The 23,055-nt window shown below is 36.7% G+C and overlaps 2 protein-coding genes across 3 annotated transcripts; one reads left to right on the forward strand and one right to left on the reverse strand.

The window, feature by feature from the left end:
• Nucleotides 1-8: 8 nt before the first annotated feature.
• Nucleotides 9-12,655, reverse strand: LOC144981035 (uncharacterized). Its single transcript, XM_078929118.1, has 3 exons — nt 12,412-12,655; nt 5,668-5,755; nt 9-95 (listed from the first exon to the last, which is right to left on the reverse strand). The coding sequence occupies exons 1-3, from the start codon at nt 12,610-12,612 to the stop codon at nt 55-57; spliced, it is 330 nt and encodes a 109-aa protein (XP_078785244.1). The 5' UTR covers nt 12,613-12,655; the 3' UTR covers nt 9-54.
• On the forward strand, nt 1,117-19,127 carry LOC144981034 (beta carbonic anhydrase 1-like). Of its 2 annotated transcripts, none has more exons than XM_078929117.1 (4): nt 1,117-1,727; nt 8,222-8,446; nt 11,390-11,632; nt 16,004-19,127. In XM_078929117.1, the coding sequence occupies exons 2-4, from the start codon at nt 8,246-8,248 to the stop codon at nt 16,202-16,204; spliced, it is 645 nt and encodes a 214-aa protein (XP_078785243.1). In that variant the 5' UTR covers nt 1,117-1,727; nt 8,222-8,245; the 3' UTR covers nt 16,205-19,127. The 2 variants fall into 2 exon arrangements, with proteins under 2 accessions (XP_078785243.1, XP_078785242.1); XM_078929116.1 differs by lacking the exon at nt 1,117-1,727 and adding an exon at nt 5,688-5,855.
• Nucleotides 19,128-23,055: the final 3,928 nt, after the last annotated feature.

Here is a 23,055-nt window from a genome sequence, read left to right on the forward strand (position 1 = left end):
GACCTTTTTTCTGTTTTCATTTAGCCGTCCTTGACCTCCATGTATGGGTGCCACTCAGAAGCCGTTATCACAAAGGGTCTTGCCTAGTAATGGACCTTAATTGATAGTTTAAAAAGGAAAACAAAGGTCAGAGAACGTGTGTAGATGATACACTGTTTTAGATCTTTATCTTACACCCATACTTTGTGACTATGTAAGGAAAATAAAAGCATTGGGTATAAATATACAAATAAATAAACTTTATTCATCCCAATGGAAACCGTACGGTACTAGCCAACCAGTGGCCTCGATGAGAAAACCATCCGCCATTTTGACTTGGGTTGGGAATTGTGTTACTATAGTAAACAAGGGCTGGTCGGCCGTTCATGAAATCTAAGAAAAAAAACTTCCTGCTCGCTCGTTTAACTCAAAATTATCCAAAACGATGTCTCTAAAATAATATAAATTCTTAAGGTTTTCTTCTCCTTATGCAATTAACTCGGCAAAGTTACAAGAATGGTTTGCCATTGCCTATTCTTGTCGCCCTCTGCAGTTGGCCAGCTTGACCTGTTACCGTTCGACACCACGAGGAGGTTGTAGTAGGGCTTGATGATGATCTATCTTTGCAGACTTGGCATCATCCATTTGTGGAGAGAGATAATTCATGCAGTATCCGAAGCCTGGACCAGGCATGGAACCTAGAAGAAGAAGGTTTTCTTCACGGTCAAAACCACACAACATTCTATTAATGATTACGTCCGAAACAGCAACCACCCCCGTTCCGTCATTGAAAACATACCAAAAAGCATAGCACTGAGGGTGAGCAAACTTTCGGAAAACAGAGAGATATTCAACGTCGCAGCCACCCCCTACAAAGAAGCACTCACAAAAAGCGGATACAACACACCATTTGAATACACAGACGCCTCCCTCTCATGTAAACCCCAACACACAAGTGAAGAACGTAAAACAAGAAAAAAAACACATTACTTGGTTCAACCCACCTTTCGACAAAAACGTCAGCACAAACATAGGACAGCAGTTCATGAAGTTAATTGATACACACTTTCCAAAATACCACAAGCTACATAAAATTATCAACAGGAATACCATAAAAATAAGCTACTCGTGTATGCGCAACATAGAACAAATAATTTCAAGCCACAACAAAAAAATATTAATAAACCACCGACAAGAGCAAAACCCACCCACCAGAAAATGCAACTGCAGAAATAAGGAACATTGCCCGCTAAACAAACAATGTTTAGAATCAAGTTTAATTTACCAAGCCACAGTCACCGAAACTAAAACAAACAAGCAAGAAAAATATGTAGGACTAACGGAAAATAATTTCAAAACAAGATACAACCTCCACACCTCAACATTTAGAAACACTAACAAAAAAAACATCCACAAAACTCAGCGAACATATTTGGAAATTAAAAGACAACAAACTAGACCACAACATTTTATGGAAAATTTTATCTAAAGCAACAGGATACACACCAACATCAAAACAATGTAGCTGATGCCTGGAAGAGAAATATACTATAATCAAACACCCTCATGAAGCCATACTCAACACGAAAAGTGAGATGTACGGTACGTGTCCACATCGCCGGAAGTTCTTGTTAATTAACTACAAACCGGAACCACTTCAACAAACAACAACAGTCAACAAAACAACTCAGTCCTGACGATGGCGAATTAAGCCTGAAACATTAATGTAGACTGTCTCAAACATTGTGGTAAATATTTAAAAAATTATATATATATATATATATATATATATATATATATATATATATATATATATATAGAGAGAGAGAGAGAGAGAGAGAGAGAGAGAGAGAGAGAGAGAGAGAGAGAGAGAGAGAGATGAAATGTAATGTAAACCATCTCATTGTCGCCTTCTCTTTCTGTCGCCTTCTCTCTCTCTCTCTCTCTCTCTCTCTCTCTCTCTCTCTCTCTCTCTCTCTCTCTCTCTATCTATCTCTCTCTCTCTCTCTCTCTTCCCTTGCACGCCCCCCCCCCCCCCACACACACACACACATTTTTACCTCTAATGTTTCCAACTAGTATGGCAATCTAATACATATAACATATTTCGTATTTACTTGAAGAAGGCCAAAGGCCGAAACGGCGTTTGTTTTGTGTTGTTCCCTTATATATGAGTCACATCCTATCACTTCCATCTTATTTAGCAAGGAAAGGTAAATTGAAGGAAAATGGATTTGGTTTATATGCATCTGTTTTATAAACAATGAAAGACAATATAATACTTTTTTTTAAATATAAAAAAATAGAAAGACTAAAGATGAATTCAAAAACCTGATGCTCGTGGAAAGAAAAGATCGCCGATGTCTCATAATTCGTGAGGAGGGGTGTCACCAGACAGCTTCTCTGAGATATTTTTATATGTTTTGACAATGGATGAGAAACGTCATCACTTTTCTGTGCCACGTTTTGAAGGCAACATCTCGTGAACAAAGTGTCAAAGCGGTATTATAATTTTGTTTTGGTTAACCCCCTTTAATCATCACACTGACAAAAGAAATGACCTCCGACCTCCCTCTCCGCCACTTAAAGCCTTTAGATGTTATTTTTGTTCGTTCATTTTATCATTCATTAAACAAAACATTTCGATTTAGTTTTATTTATTTTATTATCTTGCTTCAGATCCTAAATGTTTTTTTAGATATACAATAATTTATGGTCTATTCTGGAGAAAACTTTGAGCATTTCGGGCAAACGAGATCTCTCGCTGCTAAAAACAGTCGCGCATACCACGGTTCATATGACACAGAAGTGGAAGGTTCAAACATTTATTTTTTTATGTGGTCAGTTTGCTCAGATTTGCGAAATTTACCACTTTGAACGGTCTTAGGTTTTGTCCACGACGAAAGCTTTTATATAGCGCAATATCCACTAAATGTGCTCAAAGCGCTTTACAAAGAGTCCCCGACCAACAGCAACACGTAACATGTAGAACGAGACATAACGCCCGTTAGGCGATATTAAGGGGGGGGGGGGGGGTACCTTGGACAGTCCTGTCCCAAATCTGTAACATATATAATAAAGAGAAACCCACCGCACCTATTGGGACGGGACAAAACAGTCCTAGCGTGTCCCAAGCCGTTGTGAAATGCTACAAAATCAACGGGACAGGACTGTCCCAGTCCCGTGTTCATATCATTTGTGATAGTAGAAATATATAGCAGCCTTCCGCACTAGGACAAAAAAGTCCTAGACTTGGCGGCGCCGTGTCAAAGCTGCAACGCCTGTCTTTATTTTCTGCATCCCTATGTTCAACACTACTACTGCTACTACTACTACTACTACTACTACTACTACTACTACTACTACTACTACTACTACTACTACTACTACTAATATTACTACTACTACTACTATTACTACTACTACTACTACTACTACTACTACTACTACTACTACTACTACTACTACTACTACTACTACTACTACTACTGTTGTTTCTGCTGATGCTACTGCCTCTGATGAGTATACTAATACCTACATCCCTTATATTTTGTATTTATTTCCAATTCCACTGTATTGATTTTCCAACAATAGTCCACACTTTATTTTATTTCACTTTCTATACTGCATTACACCGTTCCTCCCCGCCTCCCCTCTTTTGACTTAATTAATTGCGCACCTTTTATAAATTTCTATTGCTCTATTTTAATTCGTGCTTCCTCACAAAGTAGCAAACAATTTTCTGCCCATCAATGTTGATGTTTATGCATCTTAACAACGCCACTACCACATTATCTCATTCGTCTGTAGTGTTTCATTCATCCTGTTTTGTAATAAAGGGGAAACCCGAAACGTCCATTTTATCTGTTTTCGTATATTAAACTTAAGCTTACATTCAATTTCATATTGTTATTTATTTATTTATTTATTTATTTATTTCAAGTCTGAATATAAAAAAGCAAGTACAATTTTAAAAAAAAATCTATGTGATGATATGTACCACGTATCTACAGAATGCATGGCAACATACAATTTTCAGGGCAATTTAATGACATATGTTTATAAATATAATTTAAGAAGTGTCAGAAGTGTCACACTTTGTGACACAGCTGTAACGTGTCTAAAACCGGTCGCATAACTTGTGGGATCAATTATCTTTATCGTTATTTTTTCGGGAATTCTCGATGAAAATATTTTGTCCTTAAGTAAGTCCTTTGAGCCACCTGGGCTCATTGTAAGACATTAAGTTCTTTAGAGCCTTGTAGCCAATGGTGCAGGAGTCATCCCGATTTCAATAGCGTGAAGCGGACAATAAACGTATTTGATTGAAAACCTTTGCACAGGACAATAGTCTATCGCAGATTCCTATCCCAGCTTGACAGGTACCCTTTTACACCCGAATGGAGTGAGTGATTGGAGTAAATTTTCGTGCTCTAGGAAAGTACAGCTTGGCTTCGGTCGGAATCGAACACAGAACCACTAAGTCCAGAGTACAACGCGCTAACCACTCGGCCATCCTGCCTCCTAAGCTTATAGACCCGGAACTTATCCATGTTTCTGGAGGGTTGAGCAGACAGATAACAGTTTAAAATTAAAAAAAAAAAATTCCCTTTATTCATCCCATAGAGGAAAATTTTCTCGAGGGTCTATTCCAAAGGAAGACTGGAATAACTCAGGCGTCAGCCACAGTGCAGCGCCGCAAATTGAGTTAGGGCGAGGTATAACCCAGGCGTCAGCCGCAGTGCAGCGCCGCAAATTAAGCTAGGTTGATGTGACTTGCTCAAGGCCACACAGCGCAGTGATTGAACCTGGTACCTTTCGGGTGAGAAGCAAAGACCGTAACGCCGAGCCATGCAGACCCTCTATTATCCTCTTGAAATGACGCTAGTCTGTCAAAGATTACTTTCATCAGCGAACTGGTACTCATTTGCACCTGGATAAAGTGAGGTGATTCCAAGAAAAACATTTAAGGATAAGATCGGAGATCACCATAGTCTATGGAATTTACCCTTGAGAAATCTTTGGGTCATTAAAGGATGCACCCAATAGTATTTCCTCTTTCCATTTGTCTTTTTTTTCTACGTAGTAAAGCACAGAAATATGCAACCTCCATTTCATCCATTTTGAGAATGCATTTGCGCAAGCGATACGTGAGGTGTGTCCTGGGACAGTCCTGTCCTAGTGCGGTAGAAGCCTTATAATTTTTCCGACAGAGACAACGCTGTTGAGGGCCAGGTACTCATTTTACACCTGAGTAGAGTGGGAGAATGTGAGTAAAGAGTCTTTTCCAAGGACTCAACTATGCGTCGAGCGAGGCTCGAACTCATGACATTCCGATCCGAAAGCGAATGTCATGCTACAAGACCACATAGCTGCACGAGACCACATAGCCCCATCTAGTTACGTCATGTTTGTGTCCAAAAATGGACCGCGAAAGAATGTGTCGCACTTTACAATTGCTTCAAACACGGACACTGATTTTTTGCATTCTTTACTCTTTTCCATAATTCCAAAAGCTTTTTAAATTTATTTATAGCTTACAACGCCCCTCTTCCATTACCCAATGGGCTGTTTCATTACCAGGGTAACTGTCTTTTGCATGGAATATCAATTAAAAACGCGAAAAAATATCGGTACTCATTTCAACCTTAATGAATAGTATCGGTTTAGGAATCGAATAATGCTCACCTTGAACGAACTCAATCGTGACGTCTTGGTTGCGTGGGGCATTGAACTTGAACTTTGAAGTCTTATCTTGCATACTAGACCGGTCTACCTAGAAAATGGATAAAGTTTTGAAAGGTGTCCTTAGATATAATGCAAGTGGTAAATCTAAATTTGTTGAAGAAATCAAACGATTAGGAAAATCATTTAAGGTGAGATATGTCGTATAAGTATAAGAGAAATAAATATCTTAGGGGGGGTACCGCACTAGGACAAGATTGTCCTGGGACAGTCCTGTCCCAAATCTGTAACATATGTAATAAAGTAATACCTACGGCAACAATTTGGACGGGACAAAACAGTTCCATTGTGTCCCGAGCCGTTGTGAAATGCTACAAAATCGACGGGACAGGACTGTCCCAGTCCCGTGTTCATAGCATTTGTGATAGTAGAAAAATATAGTCGCCTTCCGCACTGGACAAAAATGTCCCAGACTTGGCGGCGCCCTGTCAAAGTTGCAATCATCATCATCATTGCCTTTTTCACCCTGGGTCAGGGTATAGGCCACAGACAAACAGTTTCCATCCTTCTCTGTCCTGAGCTATCTTTTTAATCTCATTCCAGGTCTTACCACTTCTCTGTATATCAGCTTCTTTAATTCTTCTCCATGTTCCATGTGGCCTTCCCCTTGATCTTCTGCCCTGGGGGTTCCAGTCCAATACTTTCTTTGTTATAGTGGAATCATTCTTTCTAAGCGTGTGTCCAATCCACCTTCATCGTCTTCTTCCTATTTCCTCTCCCACTGGTTTCTGCTGTGTTCTTTTCCATACTTCTTCATTTTTTAAATTCTATCCATCCATTTTATTATGAGTAGCTTACGCATGCACCTGTTTACAAAAATCTGTACCCTCCTTATACATGCCTGTGATGCGTTCCAAGTTTCACATCCATACAGTAGGACAGACTTCACATTTGAGTTGAAAAGTCTTAGCTTTAGTCGAAGGGAGATATCTTTAGTTATCCTAACTCTGTTCAAAGATGTGAATGCAGCCTGTGCCTTTCCTATTCGTGCACGAATAGGAAAGTTGCAATGCATGTCTTTATTTTCTACATTTCATCTTACTACTACTACTACTACTACTACTACTACTACTACTACTACTACTACTACTACTACTACTACTACTACTACTACTACTACTACTTCTCCTACTACTACCACTACCACTACCTCTACCACTACTACTACTACTACTACTACTACTACAACTACTACTACTACTACTACTACTACTACTACTACTACTACTACTACTACTACTACTACTACTACTACTACTACTACACTACTACTACTAAAATTTCTACTGTTGCTTCTGCTACTGTTACTCCACTGATGACTATACTAATAACTACATCCCTTATATTTTGTATTTATTTCCAATTTCATTGTAGGGTATTTATTTTCCAACAATATTCTATCTACACTTTATTATTTCACTTTCTATACTGCATTACACAGTCCCCCCCCCCTCCTCCCCTCTTTTGACTTAATTAATTGCGCACCTTTTATAAATTTCTATTGCTCTATTTTACTTCGTGCTTCCTCACAAAGTAGCAAAAGTGTGCACATCGCAATGTAATATTATATCCCATCATTTTTGTTGAGACTCATCGCAATTATTATTTTTTTGACAACATAAAAAATTGGTTGCTATCTTGAGCAACATAAACCATCAGTGAAATTACCCTGCTTGGCAGGGACCATTTTTTAAGATGAAAGTACCAAAAGGTTTTCCTTTTCTTAGACTGTATTGTAATTAAATGATGATATCAGTATCAGGCCAACCATATTTTGTTCTCTGCTCAACCTTTGCGTCACAGACACTGAGATTGTGGCTGTGATCAATTCAGATTTTTTTTAATTGCAGGAGTTAGGTGTTGTGCAAAGAAATAGCGCATTTCGAGTAGGCACTTAAACGTCCGAATAAATTTGTGTCTCAGTTCTCCCATTCACCGGTGTGAATGGTGCTTATCATTTGTGAGTTGCAGGCTAAAACCAGGCCTTGCTTAAAGGTGGAGAATGTCTGTCATTTGTTAACATAATGTGATAAATAATCATTAAAGTAAAGGGCTTTGAATGCTCTATTCTTTGATTTAATTCCATGTTTTGATTTAGAATTCATTTTGAAGATGTCGTATTGGGAAGATAGCTAAACTTTAGTGGGAATGAAAAGCAAGTCACAAAGCCTATAGCTACTATTACCAAAAAAATCATCCTTTTCCCTTTCTAATGACACCATTTTAAGCTGTGGAAATAGCATCCGAGATGCCATTTGAGCTTTCAAAATCTTCCAAAATAATGCCATTTCAAGTTGGACTGCCGTGGTCAACGTCGTTCATTGGCCCCTGTCACGGTGTTTCGGGGGAATCCCCTTTTGGCACTTCAGTCAGCTGGAGCCAAGATTCAGACTGATTCTGATCACTGATAGTAATTATTTGAAACCTTGATTTGAATAGGCAGTTTAATGTACACTATTTAATCAATTTTTTTTCTTTTCTTTTTTTTTTTTTTCAGCCTAATACTGTTTTAATATCATGCATGGATGCAAGGGTTTTTCCCTCACGATTTTCTGATAGCCAAACAGGTGATATGTTTATGATAAGGAATGCTGGGAACATGGTGCCCCATTATAGCCATTATTTGGAGGGCAACATGGTGAGCACTGAAGGAGCTGGGATGGAAGTGGGTGTTCTCAATAGTGCTCAAAACTTCGTAGTTTGCGGACACTCTGACTGCAAGGTGATTTTTCGAGTTTCTCTAGTCATTTTAAAGATCAAATTATATAAATTTTATCTCATTGCAAAGGAAGGTTATCTCTTTTCAAAAGTTATTTATGTTTGGTTTTTTAAAAATGTTATTTACAGTATTTGGTTTATGTTCTGTCTTGTCCCAGGCTTGAAAAATTAGAAAGCCCTTTGTATGTTAAATTTTTGCTATTGTTATTGTGCGGCTATGTGGTCTTGTGGTATGACACTCGCTTTCGGATTGAAAGGTCCTGGGTTCAAGCCTCACTCAGCGCATAGTTGAGTCCTTGGAAAAGGCTCTTTACTCACATTCTCGCACTGTACTTAGGTGTAAAATGAGTACCTGGCCGTTAACAGCGTTGTCTCTGAAGGAAAAAATTGTAATATCGGCTAATAGCGTCATGTCTCGTCGTACATGTTAAGTGTTGCTGTTGGCCAGGGACCCCTTGTAAAGCGTTTTGAGCACGTTTCGTGGATATTGCCCTATATAAAAGCTCAACATTTTTCGGTGGTGGGAGGGCCAAGGGCAGGCACAGGGACGACTCTGTCAGAAACCGGAGCAACACTATTGGGAGCGGCGAGGGTAAAGGAAGGGGTGGAAGAGGAACCATAAGATCTTCTGGTGGGGGACTAGGACAACGATCGCAAGTGTTGGAAGAGGAAATGCTTCATACAGGAGCAGGTCAAGGTATTGAAACAGCTCCGCGAAGCTCTCCACTGTGACACACCAGCAATATATTAGAAAAACTGGAGAAAGGAATGAATAAGTGACGAATGTTCCAGAACCATTAAATCTTTGTTTCAGGTTTTTTTTTTTTAAAACGTGTTTTCATTTTAATCTATTAACGTAATATTCATTATTCATTTTAGTTCTGAAATCAATCAGTGTACTGCATGAAAGATAAAAAGGTTAAATGCGTAAACAATTGAACATAAATAAATTTTCATATTCATAATAAATTTTCACTTATCAGGCCTTGTAATTTTTAACTGTGAGGTGTGTGAGTGAGTCAAGAGTGTTGCTAAGCATAAGAGGTATAAAATAAGGTTGGAGGAAGCAGGAGAGAGGGAGAGAGAGAGAGAGAGAGAGAGAGAGAGAGAGAGAGAGAGGGAGAGAGAGAGAGAGAGAGAGTGGGGCGGGGTAGGAAGCTATTCTGCCTATTCTTATATCATGATTTTAAGAAAATATCCACCATTAGAGATTTTTTACTAAAGATGCAACAATGAAACTCGTCACTACTCTTGTTTTATCATGTCTAGGCTATTGCATGGTCTTTTATCTCACATCCATGATAAAAACTCGCGCCTGCAGGTCATACAGAATAGTGCAGCTAAATTAGGGACATTATTATCTAAAACAAATAAAAAATTTTGAGGGGGGGGGGGGGGGGGGGGGGCTTTTTGCTTTTAAAATTTCTCTTTTAATTCATGTTTCATCGACAACAAAGTGTTACATTATTGTTTTGTAAGAATGGTAATCATGAAGCGTTGATTGTAGTAAAGCCTCGTCTTGTCTGCATTGTAAATGTCATTAGAGTCGTACTGCTGAAGAAGATGTTTCAAAGCTTCATCATTCCATTGGTTGGCTGAAGAGACATCAGCATTGTGTTTTTCGTCATGTTCTTTTTCAATCACGACATTCTGTCGACCTCTCCATCTCGAGAGCCAGCTTTCTAATGGGGAGAACGATTTGTCTTAAGTGTGCGATTAACTGATGTGTGATTAAGTCGAGTGAACTGTATTATTATTATTATTATTATTATTATTATTATTATTATTATTATTATTATTATTATTATTATTATTATTATTATTATTATTATTATTATTATTATTATTATTATTATTATTATTATTATTATTATTATTGTCAGATGCACAACCTGAGTACCCATGATCAAAATAGGAATATATGCACCTTTAGATGACATGGTTTTCACCATGCTGTTTGCACTTCACGATACTTTATTTATTCTCCAACAGACTATATAGTATGAGATGGGCCATTTTTGACACTCTTATTGTACACTGGCCACTCCCTAATATAGTCCTTATTGTAATAGTAATAGCCCTGTTTGAATAATCATATCTGCTCCCTTAGCGCAATATAATTTTGGATTTGAGCTACTAGACTTATTCCCATCTCTTTTCGTTGAAAATAATAAGGCCACATCTTCTCCTGGTTGTCCTCTTGGTTGCATCAGTAATGGCCTCCCTCTAAGATGTAAATCCCATTTTTTGCCTTTCTTTCTTTCTTTCTCAAGTGTTCTCCTGCATTTGACTCTCTGACTTCCTCTTGTTATCGGGTGCCACTCACACATGTAAAGGCTGATTGGCATCACGGTTGCCAATTTGGCAGATTTTCTGTCAAATGTCCTTTTTTTTTTTGGCAGAATTTGAAGTCGTCTGGCAGAGAAAAATCTGTTTGGCAGTTTGGCAGATATTTGGCAGATTTTATTCTCCGAGGCCTAGGAATGAATGTATAGGTCTACTCCACGTTTTCCATGGCAATTTTTATGTTTTCGTGATTTTTTTAAACTTGGGAAATGAAAAAAAAATTATGACATCGGCCTTGAGAATTTTTTGTTTAACAAAACCGATGAGTTTTCAAAGGGGGTACTATAAATAGTACGGTTTGGCAGATTATTGTGGTATTTGGCAGATTTTTTAATTCCAGTTGGCAGAATGCCTGAAATTAATCTGGCAACCCTGATTGGCATATCAGGATGACCTATCCATCTCCATCTTCTGAGGGCAACCATTTTACTTCCAAGAGAGATGTCATTATATTCCTGATCTCTCTCATTATTTGACACCTTCATTGGCCATCTTATTTTTTAAAAAGACTTTTAAAAGCTTTGTGAAGAAATGTATGATAATGATTTAGATTTACTTTATGAACATTTTCAATTTATCATAAATTGCCTGCATTCTTTAGGCTGTGAACATTTTGTATGACCTTCGAGAGGATACTAATTATTTAAAGTACAAGAACGAATCCATCCTCAAGACTTGGATTACTCTTCATGGCCGTAAATCTATAAATATAGTACACAATGCTTTTTCCAACCCCACCGATGTGAACCAACCTTTAGTAGTCTCTTTCAATATTGGAAACAAAGATGTCACTGCACAAGTCGATCCCACGAATGACTTTGGTATTCAAGACAAGCTATCTCAGGTATATGATTATACATTTTTTTACTCAAGTGCTTTTAACTGGGCAGGGTCTATTGCTGTCTTCTATTCAAATTTTATTTTCTCTGTTGCTTTCTGTCTTTGTCTGAGAATGAAATTGCTCAGTTTTATCCTGGCCTCAGCGGAGGGGGAAATGGCGAAATGCACAGTACAGTGCAACCCCTGGATAATGACATAGCCCAGGATCGGAAAATTATGTCATTGTCAAAGGGTGTTGTTTTTCCGGCATTTTCAAGATGGCGGAAAAAGGGTGTGTGTTGAGACTTGTGAGATAACAGTGGGATGCGCGGACCAGTGCTTGAGAAAAGACACGTCCCAACAATGTTTCTCCTGTTTACAAATGGTTTACCAGTTATACTTTCACTCTCCAATGTGTATTGACATTGTTTTGTTCGTAAACAGTGCTCAAACGCCATTTAACAAAACTCAGAATAGATATTTAAAAATCAAGTGCCATTACAATAATAATAATAACACAGCATAAGAACAAAGATGCACACATGTAGTTGTGATTTTAATTAAAATCCATGTGATACTGCTGATGAGTTTTGAATACATACATACATTTTCATTTAAGTGCACCAAAATTTACAAGCACTTAAAATAAGTATATCCACATCTTGCTATATTAAAAAAACAAAACAACAACAACAACAACAACTAGGTATTAACCACAATAATCAAATTTTGAGAAAAACAACTGATTTTTAAAATGAAAATGATAAAGTGACAGCTGTTAGTATCATTTAAGAATTCACATACCTGGGCAGTAAACTGACAACAGATGGTGACAGCAGTGCAGAGATCAAAACCAGAATTATTAAGGCAAACCAGACATTCGCTCAAACAAATTTGGGGAGCAACAGGATTGTATTCCAGCACTAAAATAAAGATTTTAAAAAGTAATGTCTTGAGCGTTTTGCTCCTTAGATCAGAATGTTGGAAGATCACAGAGAGTATCATCCAGAAACTTTAAGTATTCCAAAACAAATGTTTGCGACGAATCTTCAAGATATTCTTGCTAAACACAATCTCAAATGAGGACCTGAGAGAGAGAGAGAGAGAGAGAGAGAGAGAGAGAGAGAGAGAGAGAGAGAGAGAGAGAGAGAGAGAGAGAGAGAGAGAGAGAGAGAGAGAGAGAGAGAGCGAGCTGTAGTGGAGCCTCTGGAGAGTCTCATTAAAAGGAGAAGATGGCAATAGTTGGGGTATGTCTGTCGCAGACCTGATGAAACACTGATAAGGAAGGCTCTGCGATGGACACCCCAAGGAAAGAGGAAGCGAGGCCGCCCCATGGAGACGTAGGTACCATAGAAAGATAGCTTACAGGGAAGTTTGATGGACCCTTGAGAGTTCAATCCACATACTAAAATTCTTTTAGTGGTGGTCCCACGTGAACTAGCGTTGATTCCACGCATTGTTGTAAACAGATGTTCTGATTGGTCGGTAACAAAGCGATCTCATTGGGAGGGGAAAACAGCTTTTTTTAAAATTGGTTAAGAATATGAGATGACGATGGCCGGGTATCGAGCATCGTATCAGTTGCCGATTATTGTTATTAGAATGTTGCTAAACAGGGGTTTACCTAATTTGTATATCGCTATTGGGAGGGGGGGGGGGGGGGGGGGGGGGGGTTATTACTAACAACATATTTTTTTTAAAAATCGGGCCCAGAGTGTCACCATTCAGGGGTGTAGGTATCCAGAGGTGCACTGTATTAGTTTTGGGGGAGGATTTTTATTTTTGCTTGTAAATCATCTCTCTTTATGTACTGTTCTATTTATTTTTTTTTTTGGAATATATTTTATAAACATTTGAGTGTATTCCTCTTAGTAGCATCCTGTGCTGATCTTTGGATGAGACTTTTAGGTGATCTCAAACTAGGTACACTGATAGTATGCTCTTGAAATCTACTTCTGTTCCTTATTTGAACCCTTTCCTGTCGTACCGTTTTAAACAATTCTTTTACTCGTAAATCTGGAATTTTTTGACTATCCCATATTTCCTTCCCTTTTACTGGTACTGATTTCACCTAAATTTGTTGCAAGCGCGTAAAACCCTTAAAAACATAAAGATAGACAAGTCCTTAGGGGTTTCTCGGTCGGCGCATAGTTGAGTCCTTGGAAAAGGCTCTTTATTCACATTCTCACACTGTCCTCAGGTTTAAAACGAGTCCCTGGCCGTTAACAGGGTTGTCTCTGTCCGAAAAAAAAATTGTAACATGGCTTAAAAGGCGTCATGTCCCGTCCTACATGTTAAATGTTGCTGTTGGCCAGGGATCCCTTGTAAAGCGATTTGAGTACGTTGAGTGAATATTACGCTATATAAGAGTTCATTTTTTTCTTTGGAGTTCCTGATAACTGTGTGGTAGAGCATTTGCCTCAAAAGCAAATGGAGGGGGATCAATTCTGGTACAGACAGGTTTTTTTTTCTGAGTAAGAAGCCTATATTGGATTGCCAAGAGATGACACAAGAATGGGACACTTTTGAATAAAATTTGTATAACTAGAGATCCAAAGGCAAAGATCTTATTTAAACATAGCCCATTCATATTTTCTGGGCTAGCAATTCTATCTTGAAAAATGATTCTTCGACTTTAATTGTTGTCACAACATCGTCTGCGGTTTAAGGGAAAAATTATTAGTTACTTTTGTATGGTAGTATATTTATCTTGTAGATGTTGGGTGGCCCTTCTAACAAGTTTTTACTCCCATGAAATGAAATTAAAAATACTTGTAGATTTTACACGAGGTAAAGTAGAAATCGATGAGGTAGGTAGCTTAGTTGTTTTTGCCATCTGTCACTGATTTTATGACATTAAAATATAAATATATTTTCAACTACAATCGGACTAATGATTTTACAAAAGGTCCCCACAAAAGTATAGCTTTAAATTACTAAACAAGTCTGCTGATTAAATTAAATTATAACTTTATTTTTAAAAGATAAAGAAAATGTCAAAATTAAAATGAAAGGCTTGGCAACCAAAACGTACCTATTCAGTAACATATAAAGACAATACAACACACACAAACAAATCTTGTCTTGTTGTCGTCTCGGACAGCGTCGCTCTGATTTTTCGTGAAGATGTGTAGCATGGACTACTTCACTAAATACGATCACGACCCAACAAGTATTGGGAACAACCGTGCTTCTCAAATTTGTTTTACGTACAGGACTTTGCACTATCCTTTTGGATCTGGATAGAGACTTGACCGACTCAATTGTTAACGGGCACCTTTTTATTATCACATTCTTTTCTTGAGATGTGATATTACGACATATTATGTCGCTTTTTAATTCGTCACCGACCGACCAACTTTTGATATTTTACAACACAATGTTAGGTCTCCTGTGTTATATTTGTTTTATTCTGTACCGACCTGTATAACACAGTTTCGGCCTTCTCTGTGTTATACTTTGATTGGGACATATAGTAACAGATTTGCCTTCTCTGTACTATGATTTGGTCACCCCTTCACGGACTTACACAGTACAGTAGCCTGCACTATGCCTTGCTATCTTCCGGCCCCGAACCTACTTCACACAATCAACCCTGCATTATGTGAAGGATAGCAAGTGGCGATTTGCGGCCTGTCATGGGTTTATAGAACCATGGTGAGTAGTATTCATATGACGACTGAGAGGCGTTGTCACCACAAGACAGCATAGCAACAGGTTTGAAAATTTAAAAATAACAACTCGTGGTCGCCTTAAGTTAATTTACCATAGAGACTTAAGCTCGTTCTACAGTAATGTGACACCATCCACGTCTTAACCTGAATTGACTGTTCCATTTACCTGTTTGGCTGGTTTATTTTTTTACATGTAATCAGATTGATATTTTTCTTAAATTTTATGACACTTGTTTTATGTTGCTCATTTAGAAAAAAAGTGATAGATTCCGACTTGTTTTATATCTATAATGTTGCTCACAATATAAGTGCTTTTTAAAATGTTATTTGTTATATATTATGTTTACTTTTATTGAGAGTGATTTTTTATTTGCTTTATATTGAACTGGTTTATTTATATTTATGATTAATTTTATTTAAACATGAGATGTTAATCTACAATGTCATTGATTTTTTATTATATATTACTTTCTTTATGTTGTCTATTGGCAAATTGCCAAAGATAAACTTTGAACTTAATTGAATCACTTTTACTTTTAGCTTTAGATGGGTATCTGGTTCTTTTCAGATTTTTTTAATGCAAAGGAGACTGATCACCTTATATTGTGAATGTCATACTCAGGACATTTCCCTGGGCCTAATAAAGGGCAATCTTAGGGTAGGCATTCACTCTGGTTATCTCATGTTGTATTTATATTTCTCTCATGTTTGTCTTTCACCAGCTCCATTGCCTACAGCAAGCTAGTAATTTCTCAACATACCCCTTCCTAGACAAAAGGATGAAAGCTGGGGAAGTCAAAGTGCATGCAATGTGGTTCGATATTCATAAGGGAGATGTGTATTTGTTTAGCCCAAGTTTACAAAAGTTTGCAATCATTAATGAAAACAGCATAGGTCAAATGGTAAAAGATGTCAATTCTTAACTATTGCTTTGCTCCTCTCCCTTATCACCCCCTCCTCCTTAGAGTTTGCAATATAGAGCAGTTGTAAGAGATGTTTATAGGTGATGTCAAAGTGATAGAGTATTAAGTGAATCCATTTGCCACTGACTACAATCCCTTGACTAGCTGATAATTACAACACGCATTAGAAACAGAAATTGGTATCTCAAGCATTGTAGATTGTTTTTGTGAGTTTTGTTCATTCTCATCAACCATTGAGTCTTGTTATACTCTTTGTACTGGATAAGGCAATTTATTATACTCATTACCTCACTCGACTCAGGTGTGAATGAGTTCCTGGCTATAGGCAGTGACGGATATTGTAAGAAGAAAAAAAATGATGCCCAACAGGCAACTGGTACTGTTTAGAGTGGCAAAAAGGATTCTTTATGGCTTGCTGGGGGAATAAATGAAACGTTGCGAATCGCATTGTGCATGGTTATTCGGTGGAAATAAGCTTTTTTTTGTGTTCGTATTTAATTGTTCTAATTGTGTTTACAGTGCTGGGTTTAACTAAGGGACCTAATCAATAAAAAAATGCATTCCTCATGTAAAATTAAAATTTATGAATGATAGACGTGATAACAAGTTGACAGTGAAGCATATTATTGTCATTGATATGTTAATAAAACCTAGTATAATGATCAGCAAACATATCTAGTATAAAATTGACACAGACCACCATAGATGTGATGCAGGAAAAATGAAAAGGAAAATGCTGAACATAGGTCTTCAAAGTAACCAAATAATTCCTGTGCCCTGCGACAATATTATAATCCTGAGGCTGGGTATAATGAACATCTGTGGTACAAGGAGGAATTGATGAACTTATTGAGTGGTATGTGCAATTGCTAATTATCGGTAAAGTGGTTATGGTTATTTCTTTCATTTAAAGTCCTCTTTGTTTTTGGTAAGAATTGAATGATAATGATAAATCTTTATGTGCGACTATGTGGTTTAGGGCTCGAGTCCTGATGAGCGGGGCATAGTTGAGTCCTTGGAAAGGGCTCTTAACTCATATTCTCTCACTGTACACAGATGTAAATTGAGTACCTGGCCGTTCACAGCGTTGCCTCTATCCGAAAAAAAATGTAACTTCGCCTGACACGTCTCATCCTAAAACGGCTAGGGACCCTTGTAAAGTGCTTTGAGCACGTTTAGTGGATATTGCACTATATAAAAGCTCCAGTTTTTGTTTTTTGATTGCAGTGAAATTTATGCCTAAACCAATAGTTATGTTCAAAATGTAATGTGATATCTTTATTATGAAAGTTTTGAAAGTCCAAAGGATTTAGAATATCTGTATGAAATGGGATAAAAACTTTGTCATTTTACTCTTTTAAATATCAATTTATTACGATTTGATGATAACTTTTTGTTATTTCAAAGCAATTTCTCAAATGATTGTCTCTACGGGCTTTTTTGGTCAAACTGTGCCATAAATTAAGTTGTTGTCAATAGCATTAATGCAAGGAGTTTTCATTTGCCATGCATCTAATTGATTAGAAGTATTTTAATTTCCATCAATTCACCTATATATCACAAATGACCATAGTAAAAGGCATGTATTGCTGAAGAACATTCATTCATGAAGTACACATAACAACGAAACTATCCTTTGTCAGATTCTATTTATAAAATATCATTAAATATAAAAAATGTCAGATTTTTAGGATACAGTAATCATAACCAATTTTAGGAAGTTCACTATTCTCATTGTCTGTTAATTTATTTCTTGTTTTGAAAAAAAAATTATTATCAAGCATTATATCAACAGATTTTTACAGATTTTTTATTCACTGATGTGATCCATGCATGTCGTTTTATTAACAAGAATTGTATTACTGTTTAAAGGAAAGAAAATTTAAATTTGAACTTTTGTTTTATAGGCCATTCATTAATGCTTAGTGGACAGATAAGGCTCTGAGAAGACAACATTTTCAAAATTTTAGATGCAAAAAGTCCAGTCTGATTATCTGTCAGATACTTTATCTCTTATAGCCATTTTAGGAGCTGGAGTTTATCCCAGTTTCTACAGCATGGAACACAAATTAGCAATTGTTTGCTATCCTTTGGATGGGTAGTTGATCGCAAAGTGCTTTCCAGCAGATCGAACAGACCCGAATACTCAAGCACTGCTCAATGGACAAGGGGTAAAAAAAAACCCAACTCGACCTCACCCGGGATTGATCTCGGTCCTTTTGCATGTGAGGTGAGTGCTCCACCAATTGAGCTATCATGACTTCCCAGATGCTTTATCAGGCAATCCAAACATTGAAAAAGAGTCACTAACATTAGATATTGAATTACAGACCATGCCGTCTTTAAGCACTCCGTATCATATTGTATGGTTCGGACTAAAGTATGCGAATTATCTCTGACCAATTTTTTTTGTTGCGATATTTTATTATTATTATTATTATTATTATTATTATTATTATTATTATTATTATTATTATTATTATTATTATTATTATTATTATTATTATTATTATTATTATTATTATTGGCTCTATGAGTGTTTCATGATTTTCGTCCATTCTTTTATTTTTCAGCAATAATTATGAGATTATTTCTATGTGGCTGGTACAATAATATAGTGTTATATTTAACGTATCATAATGCTCTTAAGTTATGTTTTTTTTTTAATTACGATTTTGAGATTTTAACTAAGTCAATTTATGAGATTTTAAAAAAAGTGAAATACAAACAGATGTCATTTGTTTCCACTGTGATATATTAAATTACTTTGTCTTGATACTTTTTTGGTGAGATTTTTCTTTTCTTATTGATATGTACGTTACCATTTTATCTTCATCCCTCCATAAGAGACAGTAATATTTTATCTTCATCTGAGATAATTTAAGTAAAGAAATTGTTTTATTTCCAATTATTTGTTTGAAAGCTTTAATTTCTATAAATCACTTGGTGGGTTTTTCTGACCAACCATGTTGGGCAGAGAGGTCACTTTTTCCTGGGTGGGGTTCCTGACCTCCCATAGTGGGTAAGGAGGTACTTACTGAGTCTTCTATCCCCCTGAATCTGCATTTCAATTGCTTTCTATCTTTGTCTTGGAATGAAATTACTTGATTTTGGCCTGACCCTGGCCTGAGTCCTTGACTGGGAGGAAAACAGTCGAATGTATAGTTATAGTTTTGGGAGATGATATTTTTTCCCTAGTAAATCATCTCTCTGTTATGCACTGAATTATGTTTTGTTTATGTATTATATATGATTTGTAAACATTTGAGTGTATTCCTCTTAGTGGGGACCTGTGCTTGCGTCTGGATGAGACTTTTAAGTGATCTCAAACTAAGTAGGCTACACTGATAGTGTGCTCTTGGAATCTACATCTGTTCCCTAGTTGAACCAATTCCCTTTTATCTGCCTTATTCTTGGATGCTCTAATTGTAATTCTATAGCTTTTTACTAACCCATTTTGTTCCTTTTTACTGGCGCTGAATGACCTTAATGTGTTGCAAGCACCGTAAAACTCTTAAAAACATACAAACAAAACAACTATCGTTTTGTCATGGCCCTTGCCAGAGTGCTTGGCTCGATGTATAAACCCAATATGACCCATCCAGATAACATGATTGAACGTCCAGGTCATAAATCAAAGTTTAAATAATATACATTTAATTATGCGTACGTTCCTCGAGCAAAATGTGTAGTCGTACAATGAAAAAAAAATGCATAAGAATATGTATTTTTTGGTTGGCAACAATGGCAATGAAGCCTTGATCGGTTGACCTTTGCCTCATTGTCAAACGGTATCAGTATCAGGTTCCATCTCCCAACATGCCATGCTGTGTAGCCTTGAGCACATCATCTCGTCCTAGCTAATTTAAGCGGATCACAGTGACAGGGTGGCTTATCACTTGGAATATAAATTTCCCTTTATGAAAGGAATAGAATTCTAGACTGCTTTATCCTTCAATACTTGAGAATAATACTAATACAAACAGTAAGAATCCATTTAAGAAGAAACATAAAGTTGGACGTCAAAAACAATATAATGTATTCCTGAAAAAAAAACTTTACTGGAATTACAAAAATTCAATGTCTTTTCCGGAGTCCTGACTGGGAGGGAAACAGTCAAATGCATAGTTATTGTTTTGGGAGATGATATTTTTTCCTTGTAAATCATCTTTCTGTGTTATGTATTATTATATTTGATATTTTTGTATTATGTATAATGTAAGCATTTGAGTGTATTCCTCTTTGTTGGAATTTGTGCTCGTGCCCGGATGAGACTTATAGGTGATCTCAAACTAATACATTAGTGGTATGCTCTTGGAATCTATATCTGATCCCTATTTGTTCCCAGTTCCCCTTTGTCTTTCATTCTCTTGGGTGCTTTGATTGTAATTCTATAACTTTTTACTATCCCATTTTCTTCCTTTTTTTTTACTGGCGCTGATATAACCTAAATGTGTTGCAAGCGCCGTAAAACCTCTAAAAACAAACAAACAAACAACTCCTTTCCTGGAAACAGGCCACGTGAATCTTGTTTTACCATAAATTACAACTTTAATCAACAAGGCATTATGGGGGTGAGGGGGGGGGGGTAGCTATGGCATACTACAAAAATCAATATTATATCTCTGTTGCTCATTTATGTACATAAGTGTTGTTGTTTGCTTAAAATTAGTTGCTCTAAACATCCCCCAACATTTTTTTCATGTTTTTCCATCCGGTGGTTACATGGTTAAAATACTGACTCAGCGTTTTACACATTACTATATTTTGAATACATCTCAAAACATTCTAGATTGAGGCCTGATATTTGGCATGATGACTCCAAGGGACACCCTCTAATATCTTACAGAAACTGATTTTGAGTATCTTTATCTTACTATACATATTCAGCCTTAAAGTGTCTCATTTTTCTGGCTGGGTGGGGCTCCTGACCTCCCATAGTGTGCAGGGATGTACTAACTGTGTCTTCTATCCCCCTATATGATTTCCAACGGGCTTTCTGACTTTGTCTTGGAATGAGATTACTTGGTTTTGTCCTGGCCCTGGCCGGATACCCTGACTGAGAGGGAAACAGTCAAATGTATAGTTAGTTTTGTGAGATGATATTTTTTCTTTGTAAACCAACCCATTGTTATGCACTGCATATGTTTAGTTTACATGTTATATATAATTTGTAAACATTTGAGTGTATTCCTCTTATTAGGGACATGTGCTTGTGTCTGGATGAGACTTTTAGGTGATCTCAAACTAAGTACTTTGATAGTGTGCTTTTGGAATCAACATCTGTTTCCTATTTGAACCAATTCCCTTTGTCTCACCTTTCTGAGTGCTTTAATTGTCATTCTAGAACTTTCTTACTATCCCATTTTCTCCCTTGTTACTGGCGCTGATATGACCTTAATGTGTTGCAAGCGCCGTAAAACCCTTAAAAACAAAAACATAACATGTCTCATTATTAGGCTAAATCGCGGGATACAGAGAAAAATGTCATAACACAAACTAAAACGGCTAATTTCAAAATCTCGTTGTAGGGTGATAAATATACATCTATTTATTAAACAGTGTGGCCAATTCTGACAATTACCTTTTGAGATCTAAAAATAAGTTTGCCAAAAATGACATTTTTGAGAAAAACACCAAAATGCATTTCAATGCCTAAAAAAAGACAATTTACATCTCATCTTAAGAACAACAGTTTGGAACAACCCTTTCAGTCAGCCTACACACATCAACACAGTACTGAAACGGCGCTTGTTAAAATCTTTAATGACTTGTTATGTAATGCTGATGCTAACAATATCAATGTATTATGCCTTTTAGATCTTTCAGCTGCCTTAAACACCATTGACCATGACATTTTGTTAAGAAGACTAGAAAATACGTTCGGCATAAAGGAATTGCCCTTAAATTATTTACATCATATTTACAGGATCGATGGCAGACTATCGTGGTGAATGGTGTTCAGTCAGAACAAGTTTTACTAAACTTTGGAGTGCCACAAGGCTCTGTTATTGTTCCTGTCCGTTTTACTCTATATATATGCAGCCCCTTTCTAGTGTGATATCCAGATTCAATATGAGTTATCATTTTTATGCAGATGATACGCAAATATATGATTCAGCACCAATTAGTAATTTACAGTTCTTAATACAACGAATTACGAGCTGTTTTAATGAAATTAAATCTTGGATGTACCATAATAAGTTAACATTAAATGATAGTAAAACTGAGATTTTAATGTGTGAAAGGCTGAATATCCTTAAACAGGCAAATAAATCACCCATTACTCTCGGAAATAGCACAATAGAATTTTCAAATAAAGCAAAAAACCTTGGCGTCATCATTGATAAAGATCTTTCCATGACAAGCCACGTGAATTAAACCATACAATATATGTACATAGAAATGAAAAAATAAGCATACAGCAGAACTTTTAATTAATTCCCTTGTTTTATCTAAATTGGACTATTGTAACTCCCTTTGGGCGAATTTAGCTAAAGACAAAATGAGCAAATTTAAGGTTGCTCAAAATAACGCAGCCAGACTCATTATACGCAATAACAAAAAATACATGTCAGCAACTCTCCTTCTCCGTGAGTTACATTGGCTTCCTGTTGAAAAAGGAGTTGCCTATAAGATTTGTACGGTTGTCTACAAATCCTTGAGCACCAACAGTCCCTCCTATATAAAAGACCTTCTAAACATATATGTCCCCAATAGAAACTTGAGGTCAAACAATGACCAATCAATCCTTGTCAAAACTAAGCCATTGCGTAAAACAGGTGAACAATCTTTTCAATTTTCGTATAGGGGGATAGGATGAAAAAAAAGAAAGAAAGTGATCTCCCTGT

This window comes from Berghia stephanieae, chromosome 10 (assembly GCF_034508935.2).
Source record: "Berghia stephanieae isolate SIO BIC M18660-M18661 chromosome 10, UCSD_Bste_1.3, whole genome shotgun sequence".
Lineage (NCBI taxonomy): Eukaryota > Metazoa > Mollusca > Gastropoda > Nudibranchia > Aeolidiidae > Berghia > Berghia stephanieae.

Excerpts from the sequence above, each read along its gene's own strand:
- LOC144981034 (XM_078929116.1), top strand. The coding sequence starts at position 5,763 with ATGGATAAAGTTTTGAAAGGTGTCCTTAGATATAATGCAAGTGGTAAA. Across the intron at positions 5,856-8,221 it reads GATTAGGAAAATCATTTAAG|CCTAATACTGTTTTAATATC; the intron begins GTGAGATATGTC and ends TTTTTTTTTCAG. Across the intron at positions 8,447-11,389 it reads GCGGACACTCTGACTGCAAG|GCTGTGAACATTTTGTATGA; the intron begins GTGATTTTTCGA and ends TGCATTCTTTAG.
- LOC144981035 (XM_078929118.1), bottom strand. The coding sequence starts at position 12,612 with ATGATACTCTCTGTGATCTTCCAACATTCTGATCTAAGGAGCAAAACG. Across the intron at positions 5,756-12,411 it reads GTTGTCAGTTTACTGCCCAG|GTAGACCGGTCTAGTATGCA; the intron begins GTATGTGAATTC and ends TCCATTTTCTAG. Across the intron at positions 96-5,667 it reads CACGATTGAGTTCGTTCAAG|GTCCATTACTAGGCAAGACC; the intron begins GTGAGCATTATT and ends CTATCAATTAAG.